General features: G+C 45.1%; 1 protein-coding gene across 2 annotated transcripts in view; it reads right to left on the reverse strand.

Annotated features, from left to right (window-relative positions):
* LOC109907019 (plexin-A1-like) overlaps positions 1–27643 on the reverse strand; it is a 274450-nt gene that overhangs the window by 224559 nt on the left and 22248 nt on the right. For both annotated transcript variants that reach the window (XM_031794352.1, XM_031794351.1), the window contains exon 2: positions 12178–13544. In XM_031794352.1, coding sequence (XP_031650212.1) covers positions 12178–13350 — 1173 coding nt within the window. In that variant the 5' untranslated portion in view covers positions 13351–13544. The remainder of the gene's footprint in view (positions 1–12177; positions 13545–27643) is intronic.

Raw genomic sequence — 27643 nt, forward strand, 5'->3', positions numbered from 1 at the left:
ATAACTCAATAGTATCCCTGCACTATTATAAATCCTAGGAGTATTCTGCATGCCAAGACAGTCTTTCCATTGAACCAGAGTGCTCTCTTTTTCTCCTCCAATTGGATTGGAAGCAGCTGTGCTTTCTCTCTCCTAATGTGTCGAGTAGGAAACACAATTTAGGTACATTTTTTGAACATTACTGACTTAGATCTGGGGTTCTACTTTCCCCTCTAAAGCATGAAACCCACCGGGAATCTCACTGCCGATAGACTGCTGATAGGTACTTATCACAGTGGGAGACCGTTCCTTCTCTTGCTAAAACAAAAACGGTACCTGCTGCGTGCCGACCCAGTAGCGACCAACCTACCGATTCTACTTGTATACTCGCAATGCTCTTCAGTGGCCAAGAACTTGACTTTCAGCCAAGGAGACAACAAAGAAAAAGGAAAAGAGGGCATTATCTCTGTACATCCACGGATGAGCCAGTCACACTTCTGTAGGCTATGGGATGGTAGCTAGCTAAGTGCACAGATGCAATGCAAACAACACTAAATACTTCCTCCAAGCTAGCTAACCAATGTAGCTAGTATTGTCAATAAAATGTCATCACAATGGATTAGCTAGTTTCCATAAAACAGCTGCCTGTGTTAACTGGCAAGTTAGTGCAGTGTCCTTAGCTAGCTAGCTATATTGTGCTAGCTAGCTATATTGTGCTAGCTAGCGAATATGCTAATGCTAGCTAGCTAAACATGTGGCTGGTACTGACTGTATGGAATTATGGACAGTGAATTAAATTGTTTATTCATCATTTTTCTAGGTAGTTATCTAGCTGTGGCCATTTGGCTAGTATCAACAAGGGAATTCTTCAAAATAGCAACGTTAATGCAGATAGCTTGGAATCTAGACAATAAGCAATACGCATGGATATGCATTGCCAAACAACGCTACTGCCACCTTCTGGTTTGGAGTATTTTTAACAAAGCTGAGTTGCTGACGACTTCCAAGGTCTTTGCTGTGTGAACACAAAAGAGATTGACTGCCGGTCTTTGCTGTGTGAACACAATAGAGATTGACTGCCGGTCTTTGCTGTGTGAACACAATAGAGATTGACTGACACTCTGTTCAGAGGTGCTGAGTACCGTCGGCAGTCAAACGTTTCACAATCCTACTGGTGTGTCTGAGCGTTAACCCTGAAGTCTGAATGTACATAAAAGCGTGTGTATGAGTGTGTGTGTGTGTGTGTGTTGTTTTGACAGGGCTCAGGGGTATTGATGGTGTTTAGCTGCGTCCCAGGGTATCAGTGGAAGCCAACATGTGACTGCTCCCTACAGATTCTGCTCCTAACGCACCTCTCCCTAGCAACAGGCTCTATCAACCAAACATGAAAGGTCACGATGCCTGAAGCTTGGTTGCCACCTTGGGTAGATGTTTTTTTGCACCTGGATGTCTATAGAGAGCATGGTGAAGTTCATAGCAGAATGCCCTGTGGCAATGTTTTATGGGTTATAATAATAACAACACTAAACTACCTAGTGACAGACAAGAACAAATAGGCCCATAATAATGAAAAAAACTAAGGAATTAGTGGAGACCACTCAACACTGAGGACGTGTCATAGGGCTGTGTAGGCTACTGTGTCTGTTGGGCTACCATCAAACAAACATCATGTTTTCATGTAATACAGCACAGTTAGTTGATGCTTTTAACCATGTTGGCCAAGCAAATGCTTTGGATTACAATCGGTATAATCTGAAATAAAACGCCCAGCCAACTCTAATCTAATTACTAAAGCCCTCCCTGGACTGAGTTTAGGACCGATACACAGCATGGTTGGGCTCTCAGTGCTGCATGGTGGCAGAGGAGGTCACACACACACGCACACGCACACGCACACACACACACACAGCCCTTGTAATCTCTGTTGATGTTTTCAAACTGCTGTGGCTTAATGAGTTCTCAAAAAATGTCAATTTGTGCCCCCCCCCCTCTCTCTCCTTACACTGAGGAGAGGGAGTTCATTAAACTCCATTCATCACGGCAGCAAAAAGCCCTCCACATCCCATAGCACCCCCAACCCCAATGCCATGACAACAGAGGAACTGGGAGAGGGGAGTGAGATGGCAGGGCTCATCAGGGATACACCTTTTCACTCTGGGTGGAGGACTGGGGTGAAGCCTCTCTAGAAGACAAGAGCTGGGAGATACTGCTACTCACTCTCTATGTTCTGTATGACAGCAGCTCAGGCTGAAGCGTCGGAGCTGAGTAACATGCTAACAGAGCAGTACAGTTAGCTGTTACAGCTACTGCTGCTCCCTACAACATAGTGTAGCACAGACTGAGGTTGTGTCCCAAATTCCAACCTATTCCCTATTTATTAAACTACTTTTCACCAGGGCCCATAGGGATCTGGTCAAAAGTAATGCACTATGTAGGGAATAGGGTGCCATCTGGGACGTAATCTGAAGCTTCATGCTAACAGAGACAGAGAGGATGTGGTGAGTCAGTTCCCTCCAAGCCACAAATAACAAACTGTGTATTATACTGGAGAGAATAATGACTGTGAGGCTGCCATGGCAGAGACTGGGGAAGGCTTGGCCAAATAAAATAATGGTCATAAACAAATACTGTTTGCATAACCATCTTGGAACAGACTGTTGCATTTCACATAACATCAGCCATGGAACAGACTGTTGCATTTCACATAACATCAGCCATGGAACAACAAATTGTTTCCATAAGAAAACTCTGGCCTTGTTAAGGTTCTCTGCTTTCTTCCCTATGTTTTTATTTTTATATTTACATGTTTTATAATGTAACCTTTATTTAACTAGGCAAGTCAGTTAAGAACAAATTCTTATTTACAATGACGGTCTACCAGGGAATAGTGGGTTAACAGCCTTGTTCAGGTGCAGATTTTCAGCTTGGGGATTTGATCCAGCAACCTTTTGGTTACTGGCCCAACACTCTAACCACTAGGCTACCTGGCACCCCTGTCACTTAGATTTATAATCCGTAATCTTCATTAATAACTGATTGGGGCTGTTGCAGTGACCGTAATACCGCCACACCGGCAGTCATGGCTCATGACCGCAGTAAAATGCCATGTGTCTGCATGCACCTTCCCATGTACACCAGAGATCTGTAGATAATGACGAGATGCTCATGTCTCTGCCTTAACAATGGGAGGAGTTGTCCCAAAGGTGGGAAGGCAGGCAACAAGCTTAGGCCCAAAATAAGCCCATTGAAAAGAATTGGCCTAATTTGGACAGATTTTAGCGAGACTGAAACCTCTCACTTTGCATCTTCCTCTATGGTTTACACACACACACACACACACACACACACACACACACACACACACACACACACACACACACACACAAAGCCGCTCCCCCTGTCTCTCACGCCAACAAAGTTGAGAGATCATATCTTCCTTTCTGACAAGTGGTTTCAACTCACTATTTGCCTTTGAGGTTTGGTTCAACATAATCAGTCATATGGACACCAAACCAGATTGAGACATTATTTTACTGTAACAGAGGACAAGTAAACTTTTCTAAAGATACCCTTATTATGTCTCAACTACTCCAATCGTGCGCAGAGCAGACACTACTAAAACGAGAGTAGCTATGTACATTGACTCTGGAAAAGGCATGCTCAGTTTGTCGCTCGCGGCATTGGGGTACAACGTACCGCTAGCAGCATTTTAGCCAAAGACTTGTTGGCTGTCCAGTCTGTTTTATAAATGTGCAATAAGCATAAACCAAATCAAACTTTATTTGTCACATGCGCCGAATACAACAAGTGTAGACCTAGCGGCAAAATGCTTATTCACCAACAGTGCAGTTCAAGAAGAGATAAGAAAATATTTACCAATAAGTAAAATATTTACCAATAAGTAAAAACGTATAAAAGTAACACAGTAAAATAACAATAACGAGGCTATACACAGGGGGTACCGGTTCCGAGTCAGTGTGCAGGGGTACAGGTTAGAGGTAATTTGTACATGTAGTTAGGGGTGTAGTGACTATGCATAGATAATAAACAGTGAGTAGCAGCAGAGTACAAAACAAATGGAGGGGGGCAGTGTAAATAGTCCGGTGGCCTTTTGATGAATTGTTCAGCAGTCTTATGGCTTGGGGGTAAATAACACAATTATATAAGTAATTGGCAACTCGTTCTCATTCTAAGAAATACAAAGTGGACAGGCTAACATGCCTATAGTCATTATAAGTGAATGAGCAGTATGCTCATATATTATGGTTGTAGTTCAATTTGTAAAAAAGAAAATAGAAAGAACAGAAAGCATTTCATAGACAGACTTGAAAGATCAGTGATTATTGTTAAAAAAACACACAAAAAACAGGTTAGACTATTTTGATAAAATAATTGTAACGGCCGTTGTTGGTGGAAGAAGGTGAGGACCAAGGTGCAGCGTGGTATGAACACGGAAATAACAAAAATACCAAGGAGAAACGACCGAAAACAGTTCTGGCTGGTGCAGACACACAACAGAAAACAGTTCTGGCTGGTGCAGACACACAACAGAAAACAGTTCTGGCTGGTGCAGACACACAACAGAAAACAGTTCTGGCTGGTGCAGACACACAACAGAAAACAGTTCTGGCTGGTGCAGACACACAACAGAAAACAGTTCTGGCTGGTGCAGACACACAACAGAAAACAGTTCTGGCTGGTGCAGACACACACCAGAAAACAGTTCTGGCTGGTGCAGACACACAACAGAAAACAGTTCTGGCTGGTGCAGACACACAACAGAAAACAGTTCTGGCTGGTGCAGACACACAACAGAAAACAGTTCTGGCTGGTGCAGACACACAACAGAAAACAGTTCTGGCTGGTGCAGACACACAACAGAAAACAGTTCTGGCTGGTGCAGACACACAACAGAAAACAGTTCTGGCTGGTGCAGACACACAACAGAAAACAGTTCTGGCTGGTGCAGGCACACAACAGAAAACAGCTCTGGCTGGTGCAGACACACAACAGAAAACAGTTCTGGCTGGTGCAGACACACAACAGAAAACAGTTCTGGCTGGTGCAGACACACAACAGAAAACAGTTCTGGCTGGTGCAGACACACAACAGAAAACAGTTCTGGCTGGTGCAGACACACAACAGAAAACAGTTCTGGCTGGTGCAGACACACAACAGAAAACAGTTCTGGCTGGTGCAGACACACAACAGAAAACAGTTCTGGCTGGTGCAGACACACAACAGAAAACAGTTCTGGCTGGTGCAGACACACAACAGAAAACAGTTCTGGCTGGTGCAGACACACAACAGAAAACAGTTCTGGCTGGTGCAGACACACAACAGAAAACAGTTCTGGCTGGTGCAGACACACAACAGAAAACAGTTCTGGCTGGTGCAGACACACAACAGAAAACAGTTCTGGCTGGTGCAGACACACAACAGAAAACAGTTCTGGCTGGTGCAGACACACAACAGAAAACAGTTCTGGCTGGTGCAGACACACAACAGAAAACAGTTCTGGCTGGTGCAGACACACAACAGAAAACAGTTCTGGCTGGTGCAGACACACAACAGAAAATAATCACCCACGAAACACAATAGAAAACAGGCTCCCTAAATATGGTTCTCAATCAGGGACAACGATCGACAGCTGCCTCTGATTGAGAACCATACCAGGCCAAACACAGAAATAGCAAATCATAGAAAAACGAACATAGACAACCCACCCAACTCACACCCTGACCATACTAAAACAAAGACATAACAAAAGAACTAAGGTCAGAACGTGACAATAATTAAATGATTAGTGGGTCTTATGGTCGGGGAAGGCTTATATTTAGCCCGGTTTAACTTCGCACGCCCTGAATTCATTATTAGTATTATATCTGACTGTTTGAAATGCAATGTATTCGACTTTCAATAGTACAACAACGCTTATTTAGAGAAAACATTTATAAAAAATATATATACAAATCTAAATATAAATATACAGTTCTTTCGGGAAAGTATTCAGACACCTTGACTTTTCCACATTTTGTTAAGTTACAGCTTAATTCTAACATTGATTGAATCGTTTTTTCCCTCATCAATCTACACAAAATAACAAACACACTTCAAAACCCCCCCAGAAATATCACATTTACATAAGTATTCAGACCCTTTACTCAGCACTGTGCTGAAGCACCTTTGGCAGCAATTACAGCATCGAGTCTTCTTGGGTATGACACTACAAGCTTGGCACACCTAAATTTGGGGAGTTTCTCCCATTCTTCTCTGCAGATCCTCTCAGGCTCAGTCAGGTTGGATGGGGAGAGTCGCTGCACAGCTATTTTCAGTTCTCTCCAGAGATGTTCGACCGGGTTCAAATCTGGGCTCTGGCTGGGCCACTCAAGGACATTCAGAGACTTGTCACGAAGCCACTCCTGCGTTGTCTTGGCTGTGTGCTTAGGGTCGTTGTCCTGTTGGAAGGTGAACCTTCACCCCAGCAGGTTTTCATCAAGGATCTCTCTGTACTCTGCTCCGTTCATCTTTGCCTCGATCCTGACCAGTCTCCCAGTCCCTGTCACTGAAAAACATCCCCACAGCATGATGCTGCTACCACCATGCTTCACCGTAGGGATGGTGGCAGGTTTCCTCCAGACTTGTTTCTCATGTAGCTGGCTACTTACTTTCTATGATAAACATTAGAAATATGACGGCCATGCATTGTTTTTGCAAAAAAAGACCATGCTTTTTCATTGTCAGCTCATTTACTTGTGTGGCTGCCAGCCAAATAGCCTGGCACTTCTGTTGTCATCTGATGAAAATGAAGCCATTTTCTGCTGAATGTGTTGCACTAATGTATTGTCTGTGAAGGAAAACGATAGTCGCACGTCCCTGATCACTCTATTGAAGCAAAAAAACACCCTTGACTTTCAATATAAAACGCGACCCCTGTCAATACACAGCTGGACTCACCTGCTCCCACTTTCTCCTGTTTCTGCTACTTACAAACACACATGACTGGCTCAACTGTGCTGGGATACAACGGTAAGCTTCATAATGTAAAACAATGTGATAGGCGAAATGAAGAATGCGATCTGCTTTACTGCACTGCAGGTATTTATTTAAAAAGTAGATACAAATATTCTCATTTTGTGAAAAATGTATCAATGGTATTGAAAATTCATTGGGTGGCTATTTCCAATTACCCCGGTATGCGGTATATACCGTATACCGCCCGGTATATACCGTATACCGCCCAAGCCTAGATGACACAGCCTTCAAGTCTCCACATTCTCCCTCCACACAAAATATGTTCTGAATTTCAGATAGAGCAAATGTTTGAGGCTGCCGCAAGCTCTCCATCCACTCAAGACAAACCAACATTACAGTAGATGACAGCAGTTTAAATCCAAAGCATCGCCACTGGTTTCGTTTTGTGGGAAGGAGGAAGAATGGGGAGAGAGGCTGAGATTGTGATGCTAGTGGACTGTATATTCCCAGCCGTGTCCCAGGGAATAGTCCTCTCAAAGCAGAACGGCCTAATGCCTGGCGTTTCCACTCTCTCTGCTACAGCTGAATATGAAATAGACTAATGCTTTTTGGATCCATCTCATCACACAGCGCCACAGGAAACAACAAATACAGCTGTACTCACCATCACGGCTGGTAAATAGCTCCATAGCTCGAAGTGATAACAGCCCCCCACTCACCCACACTCTCTACACACACACCACACACACAAACACACATCAATAAATAATTACACTCACAATTAGATCCAGAGCACAAAAAGCCTGGGCTCGTTAGGAGATTTGCAACCTACACACACTTTGCAGACGGTGAAAGGTTGAGAGGGAGAGGTCATTTTTTCCTACGACCCAGTTAACTAGCTGAGTTATTGATTTGATATTGCATCTCTAGTGTGGGATAGATTGCACACGGTCTCTTCTCAATGCACACACATCTAGCACTGCCAGCAGCTTCATTTGAATAACACGGTAAGAGAATGTCTACTGGGATGAGTGATGCTAGCGCTCCCATCTCTCCCAGTTAGTACAGCAGCTGTGTAGCGGAGGAGCAACGTCTCTTAGGATACAGCATCATCCTCTCCTGATGGCCTGGTCTATCCGTGTGTCTGTATAATCTGATGGCCTGGAAGGGAGGGAGACGGCTTCCCAAGACACCCTCATGGTTGACCTGTCCTTGGATGCCATGGCAATGCTGCCTAACCATGGCAATGGGGTGAGGTTTATGGTTGACTGGCATGTCAAAGACAGGAGGGCTTGATCTGAAAACATATATACCGTGAGCACAGGGCCTTGAAACATTCTAACAGTATCCATTCCATGTGGGATGAGGAATGTACTAGAGAAATAGCAGCCGTAATGAGGTTTAGAGGGAGACAATAGAGCTGATAACAATAGGGCAGCTTTGGCTCAGAGGAAAGACATTGAACCAGAAGACAGTGTCACCCCCAAAGACAATAACATGTCACCCCCCCCACCAAAGTGATCAACGTTGATTCATATTGTAATGAAACAGCAGGGAGCAGGACTCGAACCCTCGACCTTCTAGCCCGAGGTCCGGCATGCTATCGACTGTGCTGTAAAAGCATGCTCGTGTGGAAGAGTCCATTTCCGCGCTTATAAACCCAGGGTCGTTACAATATTAATAAACACAATTATGCACTCAGTGTGAGGATCTAATGCTGGGTTTTCTCTTATCCTGCTCTGTTGGTTATTGGAGGCCATTTTTCCTCAAATGTTCTCCCTGGCCCAGACAATAAACACAGTCTTGTTTATACACACAGAGCAGGGGAATGCTGCTATGCATCGCAATGCTTCTCCTTCACAGACCAAGACGTGCCTCTGCTCTACACACCTCCAAAGAACACAGGCTTTACTGGTGGTGGCCATTTTGTTCTGTTTTCTGTATTTTGAGGACATGCTGAAAGGCTCATTAGCGATGCTAAACCTGTTGTTTTTATGGGCACATTACATGGTTTTGGAAATGAGCCCGCAGCTGGCATGGAAGGTGACCCGAAACTTTCAAACTTCCAGCATTGCATTACACTACAACGGACTGGCCAATCGCTGGAAAGGAGGAGGAGTTTGAGTGAGCTATTAAAATCATCAGCAGGCCACTTGGGGCCATTCTGGAATTCATACGGCCATAATGCCTGTATGGAGCTGTCATTAGTAGTGACATTATTAAGGCTCTCATAACAGCACATGGCAAGCAGGCAGCAACCTAACACTCAAGTCATCGGTCTGAAACTGGGAGTGTTTGAACTGCAGCTTCGGTCTCTGCTGACTCCATTATGACTCTGATGTGTTCCAACTGGAAGTGACAAAACCTGTCAGAATCCATGACAGATAGTTCAAATGGTGGTCAAGAACTTCATTATGGGTGTAAATGTCTTTGTGTAAAATAATCTCGGAGCTCTGATCATCAATACAGTAATAGAGTCCAAGGTCGTGCTAACGAACTGGAGAGGCTGTCTGGCTCTATGAAACATGAGGCCTGTATAAAATCATCGTTATATCCCCATGACATGCCCTTGATCGATCACAAGCACCAGAGCAGATGGTAATAAAGGACAATCATGTAGTGTATCTCATTTACATATCATACATAGTCTCATATAGTGTCTCAGTCATGGTGAGCAGAAAAGAGACATCATGTGTGCTGCATGACTAGCCTTATTCTGTCTGTCTGTCTGTCTGTCTTTCTGTCTGCTAGTCTGCCTGTCTGTCTGTCTGTCTGTCTGACTGCCTGTCAATGCCTGTACATCTGTCCCTGTCTCTCTCTTCTCCTCTCTCTTTCCATCTGTCCCTATCTCTCTCTCCTCTTCTCTCTCTCGATCTGTCCGTCTCTCTCTCCATCTGTCCTTGTCTCTCTCTAATCTTCTCTCTCTCCGTATGTCCCTGTCTCTCTCTCCTCCTCTCTCTCTCCATCTGTCCCTCTCTCTCTCCTCTTCTCTCTCTTCATCTGTCCCTGTCTCTCTCTCCATCTGTCCCTGTACTCTCTCCTCTTCTCTCTGTCCATATGTCCCTGTCTCTCTCTCCTATTCTCTCTCTCCATCTGTCCCTGTCTCTCTCTCCATCTGTCCCTCTCTCCTCTTCTCTCTCTCCATCTGTCCCTCTCTCCTCTTCTCTCGCTCCATCTCTCCCTGTCTCTCTCTCCTCTTCTCTCTCTCCATCTGTCCCTCTCTCTCTCCTCTTCTCTCTTTCCATCTGTCCCTGTCTCTATTTCTGTTGCATCTGTTCCAAATAGATATTTCAGCCCGGTGTCAGTGCTTTAAGTCATTGTAGTTTCGGGACAGAAAGTGACATTAATTGTTTGTATGGTGCAGTGAGGCAGAGGGGTTTCTGATTTGGGGGGATTGTTATCAAGCACAATTAAATAACAGAAGGTGAGGACATGGCTGAGACCGAAATGTTTGGCATGTCCAACATGCCTTACCGGCACTACATTTGACCACTACTTATGCACTACATTTGACCACTACTTATGCACTACACTTGACCACTACTTATGCACTACATTTGACCACTACTTATGCACTACATTTGACCACTACTTATGCACTACATTTGACCACTACTTATGCACTACATTGGGAATAGGGTGCCATTTCAGACACAGTCCAGGTGAATAATGCATAAGCTGGACGTTGGCAATGAGTGTTGATGGAGGACTTTCGTCGGAGAGAGCAGAAGGAAGGAGCGTAATCTTTTCATCTGCACCAGTCAGACATGCTGCCGTCATTACCTCAGCAGGTTGCCCCCAGCCTGTCATTAGAATAGCCACGGTTATTACCATTAATACAAGCTAGAGAGCTGGCTGCTCACTGTCTGCCAAGCATCCAGCACAGAGAGAAGACGCCCCCACTACTCTGCTCTCTTCTCCTCTCCACGGCTGTGGTAGGCTAATCCTCCTTCTCATCCTGGATCTGATGAAGAGAGTGGGGGGGGGGGGGGATAGAGAAAGAGAGAGAGAGCGCAAGAGGACAGATAGAGCGAGAGAGAGACAGCGAGAGAGCGAGTACCCCACCCACGTCCACGACAGAGAGCTGGGCCCAGTGAGATGAGAGCTGCTTCAAGGCACTGTTAAACGTTGCTTTAAAGGAGAACATATCTCACAACAATCACTTACCCTTACATCTATAATGCAATAGCCATCTCTTCCTCTCTCCATGTCAAGTCATTCCAGTGACTGGAGGTATATGACTGTCCTTGTGCATTGCTAGCCTGTGCCTAGCAGAGGAAAACCTATTAGGGAGACTATCGGGATTGCATAACATGAGAAATGGCAGACTGACCACTACAAAGCCCAGCCAAGCCAAGGGAGCCCTATGTGTTTCCCCTGGCCTGTGAGCCTGTGAGGGCAGGAGAAGCCTGCCTGCCAGCCTAGCCTAGGTGATTATCAGACCATCAGAAATGCACGCTCACAATCTTCGTCCCTGTGCAGGCCTCCCCTCCGCCCTATCCCCGGCACCAACCCCAGCCTCTGCTCCGACCTCAGCCTCGGCTCCGACCCCAGTCTGCAGCCTCCAGGCAAGGAGTCCTGTGAGGACAGGGATGACACACCAGGCGACAGACAACAGCCTCAGGACTATATAAATCAATTAGAGCCGGAGGAGAAGGGAGACTCCCAGCAAACAGAGTGACGGTCCACAAATCCCACACACAGCAGCCCGGGTGGCCCGGGAAGAGGGCTGTAGCCACATCCATAAAGAGACAGGAGGAGAGAGAGAGAATAGAGAGGGATGCTGGGAGAGGAGGGAGAGGGCAGATAGAGGGAGTGTCAGAGGGAGAGGAAGAAAAGAACGAGACATCTCCACATCGGCGATCTGAAAAGGCCTATGAGGTCAGCTGCTTCGCTGTGACTCAGTTGATTGAGTCACAACAGAGTTCTAACAACAGAATGTTGTGGATGTGTGAGTCAGTGTGAGAGTGTTTCTAATTGAGATCTAGCTGGGGTGGGTCGACCCCTACAGACAGGAGCTCTCTACCCTCTACCTCCCTCCCTGCAGCACATACTGTATGCTCCAGTCTAAAGGGACAGACCAGAGAGAGCCTCTCTCCCCTCTCTCACACACATTCTGTATTCATGAAGCTAAAAACTGAAAATTCACTCAGAAAGAGGTGCTTTACCAAAATCAACATCATCAGAACTATCATTCATTCACACACTGAAAGGAAAACGTACTGAGTTGATGCAGGCTAGTTCCTTGTTGAGCAGCCAGGGCAGTGACAGTTTCCCCTCTCCTCTATAGCAGGACTGGATGCGCTCCTTGATCTTCTCCTTGATGCGGCGCAGGGTGAACAGGCACAGGGCTGACTCCTTGGGAGGCTTGGCCCGGTTCTTCTGGCCCTGGGCAAACACCGTGAACAGCACCTCCTCCTGCTCTGAGATGCCCAGTGAGCGCGCCAGCTTGGTCCCGGGTCGGCTGAGGAAGGCGTCCTGCACCAGACGATACTCCACCCCGTCCTTGGTGCAGCCGATGGGGAACTCCACGTAAGAGTAGAACTTGGGGTCGTCCACGCAGAGACGGACGATCTTAGAGGTGAAGAACTGCTCCCCGCTGGCGTCGGGCGAGGTGAGCTGGGTATCCAGCTGCAGGGTCAGATAGTAGACAAACTGCTCGCTGCTGAAGCCGTAGATGTAGTAGATGTCGAAGGCGGGGAACTTGGAGAGCGTGTCCGAGGGGATCTTGAGCTGCGAGGAGACAAACTCATCCTGGTAGACGAAGCTGAACATGTCGGCGTTCTCCTCGTTGGCCATCAGCTTGCGGCTGGAGAGCGTGGGGAAGTACTCTGACTTGCCGTCGATGGGCGTGCCCACAAACAGCTTGCCGGCCTCTCCCCCGCCCCCGGCCGCGTCTCCACCGATGACCACCCCAGACATGGTGCCAGCCTCGGCCACGCTGGACAGGTAGTGCTCCTTACGGTGGTGGGGCTCGCCCAGCTTGAACAGATCATCCAGCCTGAGGAACTGGCAGATTCCCTGGGAGGTGCTGCCGCAGGCGATCAGGCGGTTCTGACCGTAGTCCAGCAGCAGTAGCTTGTTGACGTTGCTGATCTGGGTCAGCTCGTGGGGGCAGGACTGGACCCCAGGAGGGGGATAACACTTCTCGTTGTCCACCACAGGGCCTGTAACGTGGCTGCGCAGCTTGGTCAGGTTGCTGGACAGCTTGAAGATCCAGTTGACGGCTCCCAGATACACCTCACCTGTCTTGTTGTGGACCACCAGGTGTGTGAGCCCCCCCTCTGGAGGGGAGAAGGACCTGAGGTCGCTGGGGGTGGTGGCGAACACCCCCGACAGCAGGAGGAGGAAGGGAAGAAGAGGGCCTCCCAGGGGTGGGGTGGGGTGGGAGGTCATGTTGGGCTCTGCTAGGTGAGGAGAGGTTTCTGGGTGTGTGTCTGCGTTCCTTTTCCTCTACTGAAGCTGTGGCTGTCCTACACCAGGCTAAAGGAAGGGAGGGACGGTGGAGTAGCGCTGGCCTGGCGTCCTCTGGGCTCTGTGTCTCTGCTCTGTCGTCTATAACATCAACCCCAGCGCCTCGGCCGCCAGCCCTGCAAAGGGAAAGGAAGAACGAAGAACACACATTAGGAGACAGGATCAGGGAACGCTCTCTCCCTATCGACTGAACAGGGTTTTAAAAGCTCTGCCTGCCACACAGAGCGGTGAGGGCAAAAAGAAGTCAGAATACATAAACATTCATCAATTACAACACGGCCTTAGGGGGAATCCTATACAACATTTGATGAGCATGTCAGCCTGCCAGACAGAGTCTGACTAACTCAACATAAAGCATTAGGCTGACAGACCATGGTGCGTCCTCATATATATTTTACACACATTGCCGGGATCCTCACCGTCACCTGCAGCACTGCAGAGGGCCAGGCACAGCGTTGCAAGATGCAGCTCGATGTACATCCACTACTGTGTACTGCGATAGGACAGTTCACCATCCAGAATGACTTACAGTAGGTAAATGTATCATGACCTTATAATCAAGCAATTCATAATATCGCTGGTACATGTTACACTGTACAACTGTGAGCAGTAGATGAAGCTGAGAGTATAAAAGGACCAGAATGAGATATAAAAGATTACAGACCCAAGCAGAGGTCTCTCTCTCTCTCTCTCTCTTTCTCTCTCTCTCTGTCCCAGTCCCAGTCTCAGTCCCAGTGTCGGTCCCAGTCCCAGTCCCAGTCAGCCATCATGCACTGCTGTATGAACCCACTGTTCTCCAGCCCATCAAGACAACGGACACATTGTGGCACAAAACTTACCATCGTCTCAACTCAGTCATTCACCACGCACTGCCCCACTTACTGATATAAAACGCTTCAGATTACATAGTCTCTCTCTCACACACACACACACACACACACACACACACACACACACACAAGCATGAATGACTACACATTATAATCACAGGTCAGTGATTAGACACACACTTTTTTTCAGATATTTCTCTAGAGATATCAAAAGGATAGTATAGATCACAGGTCCATCTACAAGGTGCATAACTATCACAACATTCTATCACTTTAACGGAAAAATAAACGTTATCCCTGAACCAACATATGACTGTGCGTTGACTGAATTGGCTGTTTAATGTCTGGAGGAGACTGAATTAGACACTGAAGATGTTTCAAGAGAAAAGAGATGAAAGAAAGGATTAGAGCAGAGAGAGAAGTTGAGTGGAAGAGAGATGGAAGAAAGGATTAGAGCAGAGAGAGAAGTTGAGTGGAAGAGAGATGGAAGAAAGGATTAGAGCAGAGAGAGAAGTTGAGTGGAAGAGAGATGGAAGAAAGGATTAGAGTAGAGAGAGAAGTTGAGTGGAAGAGAGATGGAAGAAAGGATTAGAGCAGAGAGAGAAGTTGAGTGGAAGAGATGGAAGAAAGGATTAGAGCAGAGAGAGAAGTTGAGTGGAAGAGAGATGGAAGAAAGGATTAGAGCAGAGAGAGAAGTTGAGTGGAAGAGAGATGGAAGAAAGGATTAGAGCAGAGAGAGAAGTTGAGTGGAAGAGAGATGGAAGAAAGGATTAGAGTAGAGAGAGAAGTTGAGTGGAAGAGAGATGGAAGAAAGGATTAGAGCAGAGAGAGAAGTTGAGTGGAAGAGATGGAAGAAAGGATTAGAGCAGAGAGAGAAGTTGAGTGGAAGAGAGATGGAAGAAAGGATTAGAGCAGAGAGAGAAGTTGAGTGGAAGAGAGATGGAAGAAAGGATTAGAGCAGAGAGAGAAGTTGAGTGGAAGAGAGATGGAAGAAAGGATTAGAGTAGAGAGAGAAGTTGAGTGGAAGAGAGATGGAAGAAAGGATTAGAGCAGAGAGAGAAGTTGAGTGGAAGAGATGGAAGAAAGGATTAGAGCAGAGAGAGAAGTTGAGTGGAAGAGAGATGGAAGAAAGGATTAGAGCAGAGAGAGAAGTTGAGTGGAAGAGAGATGGAAGAAAGGATTAGAGCAGAGAGAGAAGTTGAGTGGAAGAGAGATGGAAGAAAGGATTAGAGTAGAGAGAGAAGTTGAGTGGAAGAGAGATGGAAGAAAGGATTAGAGCAGAGAGAGAAGTTGAGTGGAAGAGATGGAAGAAAGGATTAGAGCAGAGAGAGAAGTTGAGTGGAAGAGAGATGGAAGAAAGGATTAGAGCAGAGAGAGAAGTTGAGTGGAAGAGAGATGGAAGAAAGGATTAGAGCAGAGAGAGAAGTTGAGTGGAAGAGAGATGGAAGAAAGGATTAGAGTAGAGAGAGAAGTTGAGTGGAAGAGAGATGGAAGAAAGGATTAGAGCAGAGAGAGAAGTTGAGTGGAAGAGATGGAAGAAAGGATTAGAGCAGAGAGAGAAGTTGAGTGGAAGAGAGATGGAAGAAAGGATTAGAGCAGAGAGAGAAGTTGAGTGGAAGAGAGATGGAAGAAAGGATTAGAGCAGAGAGAGAAGTTGAGTGGAAGAGAGATGGAAGAAAGGATTAGAGTAGAGAGAGAAGTTGAGTGGAAGAGAGATGGAAGAAAGGATTAGAGCAGAGAGAGAAGTTGAGTGGAAGAGATGGAAGAAAGGATTAGAGCAGAGAGAGAGGTTGAGTGGAAGAGAGATGGAAGAAAGGATTAGAGCAGAGAGAGAAGTTGAGTGGAAGAGAGATGGAAGAAAGGATTAGAGCAGAGAGAGAAGTTGAGTGGAAGAGAGATGGAAGAAAGGATTAGAGCAGAGAGAGAAGTTGAGTGGAAGAGAGATGGAAGAAAGGATTAGAGCAGAGAGAGAAGTTGAGTGGAAGAGAGATGGAAGAAAGGATTAGAGCAGAGAGAGAAGTTGAGTGGAAGAGAGATGGAAGAAAGGATTAGAGCAGAGAGAGAAGTTGAGTGGAAGAGAGATGGAAGAAAGGATTAGAGCAGAGAGAGAAGTTGAGTGGAAGAGAGATGGATAAGGAGAAATCAGGATAGTGATGGAGTGGTCGTTAGTCTTCATGGCAAAACAATGCCTTTTCCTTCCCCGAGAGATGGAGGATGTCGGTGATGGCTGCTATTAGCCAGTCAGTCAGTAATGCACCTGAACTCACAGGGCTGTGCCTGGCGGAGGAAATCCAAGGCAGGAGAAATGAATCAATTGGCTGCAGAGAGCGGAGCAGAGCAGAGGGAGTCTGAGGCAGGTTGTGTTGTAGACGGACGGACGGACAGCTGGGCTGGGCTCAACCTGCCTCCTCAGATAGCGGCCCCTGAGCCACAGCGCCAACACTGATTTATTGCTTGTGGCATATCAATTACAGCACCGGCCACAAAACTGGGGCCTCATACTTAAGCAAACGTATACACACTGCATCTTTAACATGGAGGTCATATCAGAGTCTGTGTGAGGGAGGCAAGCCACAGGCAACACCTCACATAGGAGAGGAAAGACTCCATCCTTTACTGTCTATCAATGGCAGATACGCAAACAAACACTTATGTATGCACACACATACCGTTTATGCACTCCCAAGCATACAGAATAAACATTTTTATTAGTGTTTTAATACATTTGACCCCCTTTTCTCCCCAATTTCGTGGTATCCAATTGTTAGTAGCCAGCCACACCAATGTGTTGGAGGAAACACTGTGCACCTGGCGACCTGGTTAGCATGCACTGTGCCCGGCCCACCACAGGAGTCGCTAGTGCGCGATGAGACAAGGACATCCCTACTGGCCAAACCCTCCCTAACCCGGACCACGCTGGGCTGCGTCGTCCTACGGCAGATCAGAACCGATTACTTCAGAAACTTCAACAACATAGAACTTCTATTACAGACAAGGAACTAATAGTTCAAATCATATTCACCTCACACTCCTCTACTGGCATTTCACAGGTCGAGAGAGAGAGACACACACAGACAGAGAGACAGAGACAGAGACAGAGACAGAGAGAGAGAGAGAGAGAGAGAGAGAGAGAGAGGGAGGGAGGGAAGGAAGGACAGACTGAGATGAGTCAGAAAGTATTGCCTAGCTTACCAGCTGCCATACTAGTATGTATGTTCACAGGGCCAAGCCTCTCAATCCAGCCCAGCAAACCCCATCATAACAGAAGTGTGTTTCTGATGAGAAGGCAAAATCAGTGTATGAGCAGCAACACAAGTCAATCTGGTATAAATGTCCCAAAGCAACGAGTGCCTCCGTCAGGGAGGGACAAGGGGGGAGGGAAATAAATAGTGTCTTCACTGGGAAATAAAGAGCTGACAAAGACAGCAAAACAATACAACTGTTAAATATGCAATTTGAAAGATTAAAACTATTTTCAGTTTCAAGTTTTAATGTCACGTGCACGAGTACAGTGAAATGCCTTTCTTGCCAGCTCCAAACCCAACAATGCAGTATCAATATCCAGTATCAATATAATATCAAGTATCAATATCAATGTAGCACTAAAAATACCAAGGTAGAGCAAAAGCACACAAAATATAAAACAAGAAGAACACAATAAAGTAAGTAAGCTATGTACAGGGTCAGTTCCAATACCATATTTACAACGTGCATGGATACTGGAGGAAATGGTCCCTTTCCTAACAGTTTGCAAATTAGTGTTGAAAAACAGGGTTAGGAAGCAGACAGTGTGTCGTTATTTTATAGGGTTCATGTTCAGTTTTTTGTGATTATTGGAAGGAGATTTAATGGGAGAATTTGCGACCAAACTAACCACATGTGAAAAGCAAGGGTTAAGTGAGGGACATACTGTACATATATTTATATTGTGTATGTTTTGATAAGATTCATAGAGTGTATTTTTGTGGTGAAACACATTGATATCTCTGTTAGGCTGGGCTCTGGGCAGGCTGGGCTCTGGGCAGGCTGGGCTCTGGGGCAGGCTGGAGGCCATAAGGCCATACAGCTGTAATGGTAAGGCTGTGAGACTGGCTGTGAGGCTGCCTGTGAGGCGGGCTGTGTGGCTGGCTGTGAGGCTGGCTGTGAGGCTACCTGTGAGGGGAGCTGTGAGGCTGGCTGGGAGTCTGGCTGGGAGGCTGGCTGTGAGGCTACCTGTGAGGGGAGCTGTGAGGCTGGCTGGGAGTCTGGCTGGGAGTCTGGCTGTGAGGCTGGCTATGAGGCTGGATGTGAGGCTGCCTGTGAGGGGAGCTGTGAGGCTGGCTGGGAGTCTGGCTGTGAGGCTGGCTGTGAGGCTGGCTGTGAGGCTGGCTGTGAGGCTTTGCACTGATGGCTGCTGCTGGAGTGCTGCTGTTTCCAGTGTGGCTCTGCTTGCTTTTCATGCAAGGCCCTGAGTGAGAACACTTTGCGCTTTTTACACTGTACTGCATTCCATGCCTGACACAGTGACCTCACAGACAGCTGCCGCCACACACACACAAACACCTACCCGCTCCTGCAAGACGCCAGGCCTCCACATCATTCACACAGACACACACACACACTTGTGTTTTTCAGGGATTAGCGCAGACAAGAGGCTCTGCCACATCAAGGATACATCGACTCAATGGCAGTTCAGTTCAGTTGGCCACTGGAGCAGCCAGCCAGCTAGGCCTCTCAATCCTGCACACGTGTGACACACACGCACACACACCAACAGCTTCATGGGGTAACAGGTGCTGACACAGACACACAGTCATTCACAGTGATAAAGGCTGGGAGTTAGAATCCTTAGAGTGAGTATGTACAGTAAGTATGTACAGTATGTTGATATTGTGAAATTTTCCTGAGTTGAGGGATTTAAAGGATCAAATAAATTCTAAACCAGACTGGACTCATGTCCTCACGTCCACTACCACTGCAGACCAAACACAATGCACTCCAGACCAAACACAGTACACTACAGACCAAACACAATGCACTCCAGACCAAACACAGTACACTACAGACCAAACACAATGCACTACAGACCAAAACACAGTACACTACAGACCAAACACAATGCACTACAGACCAAGCACAATGCACTACAGACCAAACACAGTACACTACAGACCAAGCACAATGCACTACAGACCAAACACAGTACACTATAGAACAAACACAATGCACTCCAGACCAAACACAGTACACTACAGACCAAACACAATGCACCTCAGACCAAACACAATGCACTGCAGACCAAACACAGTACACTGCAGACCAAACACAATGCACCTCAGACCAAACACAATGCACTGCAGACCAAACACGGTACAGTACAGACCAAACACAGTACACTGCAGACCAAACACAATGCACTACAGACCAAACACAATGCACTGCAGACCAAACACGATATACTACAGACCAAGCACAATGCACTGCAGACAAAACACAGAACACTACAGACCAAACACAATGCACTGCAGACCAAACACAGTGCACTACAAACACAATGCACTACAAACACAATGCACTACAAACACAATGCACTACAAACACAATGCACTACAAACACAATGCACTACAAACACAATGCACTGCAGACCAAACACAGTGCACTACAAACACAAAGCACTCTTATTTTGTTGCATTACAACCTGGAATTCAAATTGATTTTTTGGAGGATTGTATTTTTTGATTTACACAACACGCCTACCACTTTGAAGATGCAACATATGTTTTATTATGAAACAAACAAGAAATAAGACCAAAAAAAACAGAACACTTGAGTGCATACTTTGTATAGCCACCTTTTGCAGCAATTAAAGCTGCAAGTCTCTTGGGGTATGTCTCTATAAGCTTGGCACATCTAGCCACTGGGATTTTTGCCCATTCTTCAAGGAAAAACTGCTCCAGCTCCTTCAAGTTGGATGGTTCCGCTGGTGAACAGCAATCTTTAAGTCATACCACAGAATTTTTTTTTTTTACCCCTTTTTCGTGGTATCCAATTGTTGTAGTAGCTACTATCTTGTCTCATCGCTACAACTCCCGTACGGGCTCGGGAGAGACGAAGGTTGAAAGTCATGCGTCCTCCGATACACAACCCAACCAGCCGCACTGCTTCTTAACACAGCGCACATCCAACCCGGAAGCCAGCCGCACCAATGTGCCGGAGGAAACACCGTGTACCTGGCAACCTTGGTTAGCGCCCACTGCGCCCGTCCCGCCACAGGAGTCGCTGGTGCGCGATGAGACAAGGACATCCCTACCGACCAAGCCCTCCCTAACCCGGACGACGCTAGGCCAATTGTGCGTCGCCCCACGGACCTCCCGGTCTCTGATGGCACAGCTGGCGCTGCAGTACAGCGCCCTTAACCACTGCGCCACCCGGGAGGCCCATACAACAGATTTTCAATTGGATTGAGGTCTGGGCTTTGACTAGGCCATTCCAAGACATTTAAATGTTTCCCCTTAAACAACTCAAGTGTTGTTTTAGCAGTATGCTTAGGGTCATTGTCCTGCTGGAAGGTGCATCTCCGTCCCAGTCTCAAATCTCTGGAAGACTGAAACAGGTTTCCCTCAAGGATTTCCCTGTATTCTGACCAGTTTCCCAGTCCCCGCCGATGAAAAACATCCCCACAGCATGATGCTGCCACCACCATGCTTCCCTGTGGGGATGTTGTTCTCTGGGTGATGAGAGGTGTTGGGTTTGCGCCAGACATAGCATTTTCCTTGATGGCCAAAAAGCTCCATTTTAGTCTCATCTGACCAGAGTACCTTCTTCAATATGTTTGGGGAGTCTCCCACATGCCTTTTGGCGAACACCAAACGTGGTTGCTTATTTTTTTCTTTAAACAATGGCTTTTTTCTAGCCACTCTTCCGTAAAGCCCAACTCTGTGGAGTGTACAGCTTAAAGTGGTCCTATGGACAGATACTCCCATCTCCGCTGTGGAGCTTTGCAGCTCCTTCAGGGTTATCTTTGGTTTCTTTGTTGCCTCTCTGATTAATGCTCTCCTTGCTTTGTCCATGAGTTTTGGTGGGTGGCCCTCTCTTGGCAGGTGGTGCCATATACTTTCCATATTTTAATAATGGATTTAATGGTGCTCTGTGGGATGTTCAAAGTTACGGAAATTGTTTTATAACCCAACCCTGATCTGTACTTCTCCATATCTTTGTCCCTGACCTGCTTGGTCTTCATGGTGCTGCTTGCTTGGTGGTGCCCCTTGCTTAGTAGTGCTGCAGACTCTGAGGCCTTTCAGAACAGGTGTATATATACTGAGATTATGTGACAGATCATGTGACACCTGGATTGCACACAGGTGGACTTTATTTCACAAATTATGTGACTTCTGAAGGTAATTGGTTGCACCAGATCTTATTTAGGGTTTTCATAGCAAAGGGGGTGAATACTAGAAGGTCGACCGATTAATCGGAATGGCCGATTAATTAGGGCCGATTTCAAGTTTTCATAACAATTGTAAATCAGTATTTCTGGAAATCAGTATTTTTTTTATCACCTTAATTTAACTAGGCAAGTCAGTTAAGAACACATTCTTATTTTCAATGACGGCCTAGGAACGGTGGGATAACTGCATTGTTCAGGGGCAGAATGATTTTTACCTTGTCAGCTAGTGGATTTGTTTTTGCAACCTTCCGGTTACTAGTCCAACGCCCTAACCACCTGCCTTACATTGTACTCCACGGGGAGCCTGCGTGGCAGGCTGACTACCTGTAATGCGAAGGCAGCAAGAAGCCAAGGTAAGTTGGTAGCTAGCATTAAACTTATAAAAAACAATCAATCTTCACATAATCACTAGTTAACTACACACGGTTGATGATATTACTAGTTTATCTAGCGTGTCCTGCGTTGCATATAATCGATGTGGTGCCTGTAAATTTCTCATCGACTCACAGCCTACTTCGCCAAACGGGTGATGATTTAGCACTGTCGTTGCACCAAACCTAACCATAAATATCAATGCCTTTCTTTAAAATCAATACACAAGTATATATTTTTAAACCTGCATATTTAGTTAATATTTCCTGCTAACATGAATTTCTTATAATTAGGGAATTTGTATCACTTCTCTTGCGTTCCGTGCAAGCAGTCAGGATATATGCAGCAGTTTGGGCCGCCTGGCTCGTTGCGAACTGTGTGAAGTCCATTTATTCCTAACAAAGACCGTAATTAATTTGCCAGAATTGTACATAATTATGACATAACATTGAAGGTTGTACAATGTAACAGCCATATTTAGACTTAGGGATGCCACCCGTTTGATAAAATACGGAACGGTTACATATTTCACTGAAAGAATAAACGTTTTGTTTTCGAATTGATAGTTTCCGGATTCGACCATATTAATGACCAAAGGCTCGTATTTCTGTGTGTTATTATGTTATAATTAAGTCTATGATTTGATATTTGATAGAGCAGTCTGACTGAGCGATGGTAGGCAGCAGCAGGCTTGTAAGCATTCATTCAAACATCACTTTCGTGCGTTTTGCCAGCAGCTCTTCGCAATGCTTCAAGCATTGAGCTGTTTATGACTTCAAGCCTATCAACTCCCGAGATTAGGCTGGTGTAACCGATGTGAAATGGCTAGCTAGTTAGCGGGGTGCGCGCTAATAGCGTTTCAATCGGTGATGTCACTCGCTCTGAGACTTTGTTATTCCCCCCGCAAATTTTGTGGAGCGATGGGTAACGATGCTTCGAGGGTGGCTGTTGTCGATGTGTTCCTGGTTCAAGCCCAGGTAAGGACGAGAAGAGGAAAGTAAGCTATACTGTTACACTGGCAATACTAAAGTGCCTATAAGAACATCCAATAGTCAAAGGTATATGAAATACAAATGGTATAGCGAGAAATAGTCCTATAATTCCTATAATAACTACAACCTAAAACTTCTTACCTGGGAATATTGAAGACTCATGTTAAAAGGAACCACCAGCTTTCATATGTTCTCATGTTCTGAGCAAGGAACTTAAACGTTAGCTTTCTTACATGGCACATACTGCACTTTTACTTTCTTCTCCAACACTTTGTTTTTGCATTATTTAAACCAAATTGAACATGTTTCATTATTTATTTGAGGCTAAATTGATTTTATTGATGTATTATATAAAGTTAAAATAAGTGTTCATTCAGTATTGTTGTAATTGTTATTATTACAAATAAATGTAAAAAATTGTCCGATTAATCGGTATCGGCTTTTTCTGGTCCTCCAATAATCGGTATCGGTTTCGGCGTTGAAAACTCATAATCGGTCAACCGCTAGTGAATACATATGCACGAACCACTTTTCATTTATTTATATATTTTTATTTTTTTTAACAAGTAATTTGTTTCACTTCACTTCACCAATTTGGGCTATTTTGTGTCTGTCCATTACATGAAATCCAAATAAAAATAAATTTAAATTACAGGTTGTAATGCAATAAAATAGGAAAAACAACAAAGGGGATGAATATTTTGCAAGGCACTGTATATTCCTGTGACCACTGTGCTGTGGGAAAGCACCTCTAAAAAACAACAAACTGTGTCTCTGTGAAGATGGCAGTGTCATAATAAACTCTAAGGCACTCCAAGGAGAAAGCTATAAAGGAGACTGCCTAGCCTGGGTATTTGGTCTGGCTGCTTAAAATCCACGGTCGCCTCACCTCCCAGGGAAGGTAGAGTCCAAAGCTATCACACTGCAGGAGCACAGCAGTCACACAGCATTGCAAAAACCAACTAGCTGGCGACTGAGAATGGGATAGATCAATCATTCTAGAAACCAACAGTTTCTTGTATTGTATGCACCCACATGCACTCAAAAGCGACATTCAAACACTGCCAATACCATACACCATACCATGCATTTATATAGTCCCCAAACATGTGTTGTCGTTGGTATGTTACCTAATAACAATGTGATATGAGTGTGGTAGAGCCTGGGAGATATAGCAGTAAAGCAGCCACCCTCCTGCGGAATAGACAGAGTCAACACCCTCTCTCTTTGGATAGTCTAATACATTTCTGACAATGACCTCATTTTATAGCAGGAGTTAAAGCTCCACAGCATGCATAAAACCAGTTTCAATTGCATTAACTGAAGTCCAAAAGAAGACAAATACCCTTATTCTTCCCTGAAGGCTGGGCATCTACATCCACTTTCCATTTGTGCATGGCAGAAGTATAGAAGTGTTCTCTCTCACTCTTTTCCTCCTTCTCAATCCCTCTTCTCCCTCTCCCTCGCTCAGTCTCTCTCCATCCCTTTACCTCTCTCTCTGTCTGATGAGAGGGAAGCGATCCCTGATACAGGCTGAGAGACGACTTTTGACCGAGCAATACAACCCTAACAGGACCAACTCATTTCCTTAAATAGCACAATTACCACACTGCAGTTTGGAGCCAGCTTCGATTATCTACAGCAAATTCCATGATAAAATACAACATTTCTGGGATTTTAGAAGCACTTAAAAACACTTCAGGGATTCTCTTTAGCATACAGTCAGAGGGATTTCAAATCCCAGAACAAGGCCTGTGAGGGAGAGCAGCTAGGTTTTTCAGCACACATTTCCAGTACTAGATCACATCCTCAGGCACTGTGCATTCTCCACTCACTGGCCTATTTACTTAAGTGTGTGTGAGTGTGTGAGTGTGTGTGTCTCTGGTGTGTGTGTGTGTGTGTGTGTGTGTTGGTTCTTCTATCCTTGTGGGGACCTAAAATCTCCAAAAGACCCCACAAGGATTGTTAAGCAAGGACAACTGTCTCTCATGGGGACATCTGCCATATCTGCATGAGGGCAAAGGCTATTTTAAGCTTAGGGGTTAGGTTTAGGGATACAATTATGGTTAGGGGTTAGAGTAAGGGGTCAGGGTTAAGGTTAGGGATATAATTAGGTTTAGGGTTAGAGTAAGGGGTCAGGGTTAAGGTTAGGGATATAATTAGGTTTAGGGTTAGAGTAAGGGGTCAGGGTTAAGGTTAGGGATATAATTAGGTTTAGGGTTAGAGTAAGGGGTCAGGGTTAAGGTTAGGGATATAATTAGGTTTAGGGTTAGAGTAAGGGGTCAGGGTTAAGGTTAGGGATATAATTAGGTTTAGGGTTAGAGTAAGGGGTCAGGGTTAAGGTTAGGGATATAATTAGGTTTAGGGTTAGAGTAAGGGGTCAGGGTTAAGGTTAGGGATATAATTAGGTTTAGGGTTAGAGTAAGGGGTCAGGGTTAAGGTTAGGGATATAATTAGGTTTAGGGTTAGAGTAAGGGGTCAGGGTTAAGGTTAGGGATATAATTAGGTTTAGGGTTAGAGTAAGGGGTCAGGGTTAAGGTTAGGGATATAATTAGGTTTAGGGTTAGAGTAAGGGGTCAGGGTTAAGGTTAGGGATATAATTAGGTTTAGGGTTAGAGTAAGGGGTCAGGGTTAAGGTTAGGGATATAATTAGGTTTAGGGTTAGAGTAAGGGGTCAGGGTTAAGGTTAGGGATATAATTAGGGTTAGGGTTAGAGTAAGGGGTCAGGGTTAAGGTTAGGGATATAATTAGGTTTAGGGTTAGAGTAAGGGGTCAGGGTTAAGGTTAGGGATATAATTAGGTTTAGGGTTAGAGTAAGGGGTCAGGGTTAAGGTTAGGGATATAATTAGGTTTAGGGTTAGAGTAAAGGGTCAGGGTTAAGGTTAGGGATATAATTAGGTTTAGGGTTAGAGTAAGGGGTCAGGGTTAAGGTTAGGGATATAATTAGGTTTAGGGTTAGAGTAAGGGGTCAGGGTTAAGGTTAGGGATATAATTAGGTTTAGGGTTAGAGTAAGGGGTCAGGGTTAAGGTTAGGGATATAATTAGGTTTAGAGTAAGGGGTCAGGGTTAAGGTTAGGGATATAATTAGGTTTAGGGTTAGAGTAAGGGGTCAGGGTTAAGGTTAGGGATATAATTAGGTTTAGGGTTAGAGTAAGGGGTCAGGGTTAAGGTTAGGGATATAATTAGGTTTAGGGTTAGGGAAAGGGGTCAGGGTTAAGGTTAAGGTTAGGGATATAATTAGGTTTAGGGTTAGAGTAAGGGGTCAGGGTTAAGGTTAGGGATATAATTAGGTTTAGGGTTAGAGTAAGGGGTCAGGGTTAAGGTTAGGGATATAATTATGTTTAGGGTTAGAGTAAGGGGTCAGGGTTAAGGTTAGGGATATAATTAGGTTTAGAGTAAGGGGTCAGGGTTAAGGTTAGGGATATAATTAGGTTTAGGGTTAGAGTAAGGGGTCAGGGTTAAGGTTAGGGATATAATTAGGTTTAGGGTTAGAGTAAGGGGTCAGGGTTAAGGTTAGGGATATAATTAGGTTTAGGGTTAGGGAAAGGGGTCAGGGTTAAGGTTAGGGATATAATTAGGTTTAGGGTTAGAGTAAGGGGTCAGGGTTAAGGTTAGGGATATAATTAGGTTTAGGGTTAGGGAAAATAGGATTTTGAATGGAAATACATTTTAGGTCCCCACAAGGAAAGAAGAACATAACGTGTGTGTGTGCACGATCGTGTGCATGTGTACATGTTTATAAAGTTGTTCTTGACATGTTTAAGAAAGTGTAAGTGTTTGTATGCATTGGTTTAGGGATGTATGGGTGCCTTCAGAAAGTATTCATACCTCTTGACTTATTCCATATTTTGTTGTGTTACAGCCTGAATTCAAATGGATTAAATAGATTTTCTTCCTCATCCATCTACACACAATATCCCAGAAATGTTTGCTAATTTAAAGTATTCATGCCCATTAGTCAATACATGTTAGAATCACATTTGGCAGTGATTACAGCAGTGAGTGTTTCTGGGTAAAACTCTAAGAACTAGTGCTGAGTAATAGCGCTTTTTGAGGTCGGTTTGGTTTCGGTTTGATAATCACAAAATAATCACGGTTTTCCAACTGTAGATGTGTTCATGCAGAAGGTATCCTCACTACCTCCCCTCACTGGCCCACACACACAATACTCCATCCTGTAAAAGTGGAATTATGTTTTTACACATTTTTACAAGTTCATAGAAAATGTAAAGCTATTTCTTTGTTATGACAAGCCTCAATAAGTTCAGGAATAAAAGTGTGCTTAACCAGTCACATAATAAGTTGCATGGACTCACTCTGTGTGCAATAATAGTGTTTAACATGATTTTTGAATGACTACCTCGTCTCTGTACCCCACACATATCTGCCTCAGTCGAGCAGTAAATTTCAAACACAGATTAAACCACGAAGACCAGGGAGGTTTTCCAATGACTCGCAAAGAATGGCACCTCTTAGAAGATAGGTCTTAAAAAAGCAGACATTGAATATCCCTTTGAGCACGGTGAAGTTATTAATTACACTTTGGATGGTGTATCAATCCACCCAGTCACGACAAAGATACAGGCGTCCTTCC

This window comes from Oncorhynchus kisutch, linkage group LG17 (genome assembly GCF_002021735.2).
Source record: "Oncorhynchus kisutch isolate 150728-3 linkage group LG17, Okis_V2, whole genome shotgun sequence".
In the NCBI taxonomy this organism is placed as follows: Eukaryota; Metazoa; Chordata; class Actinopteri; order Salmoniformes; family Salmonidae; genus Oncorhynchus; species Oncorhynchus kisutch.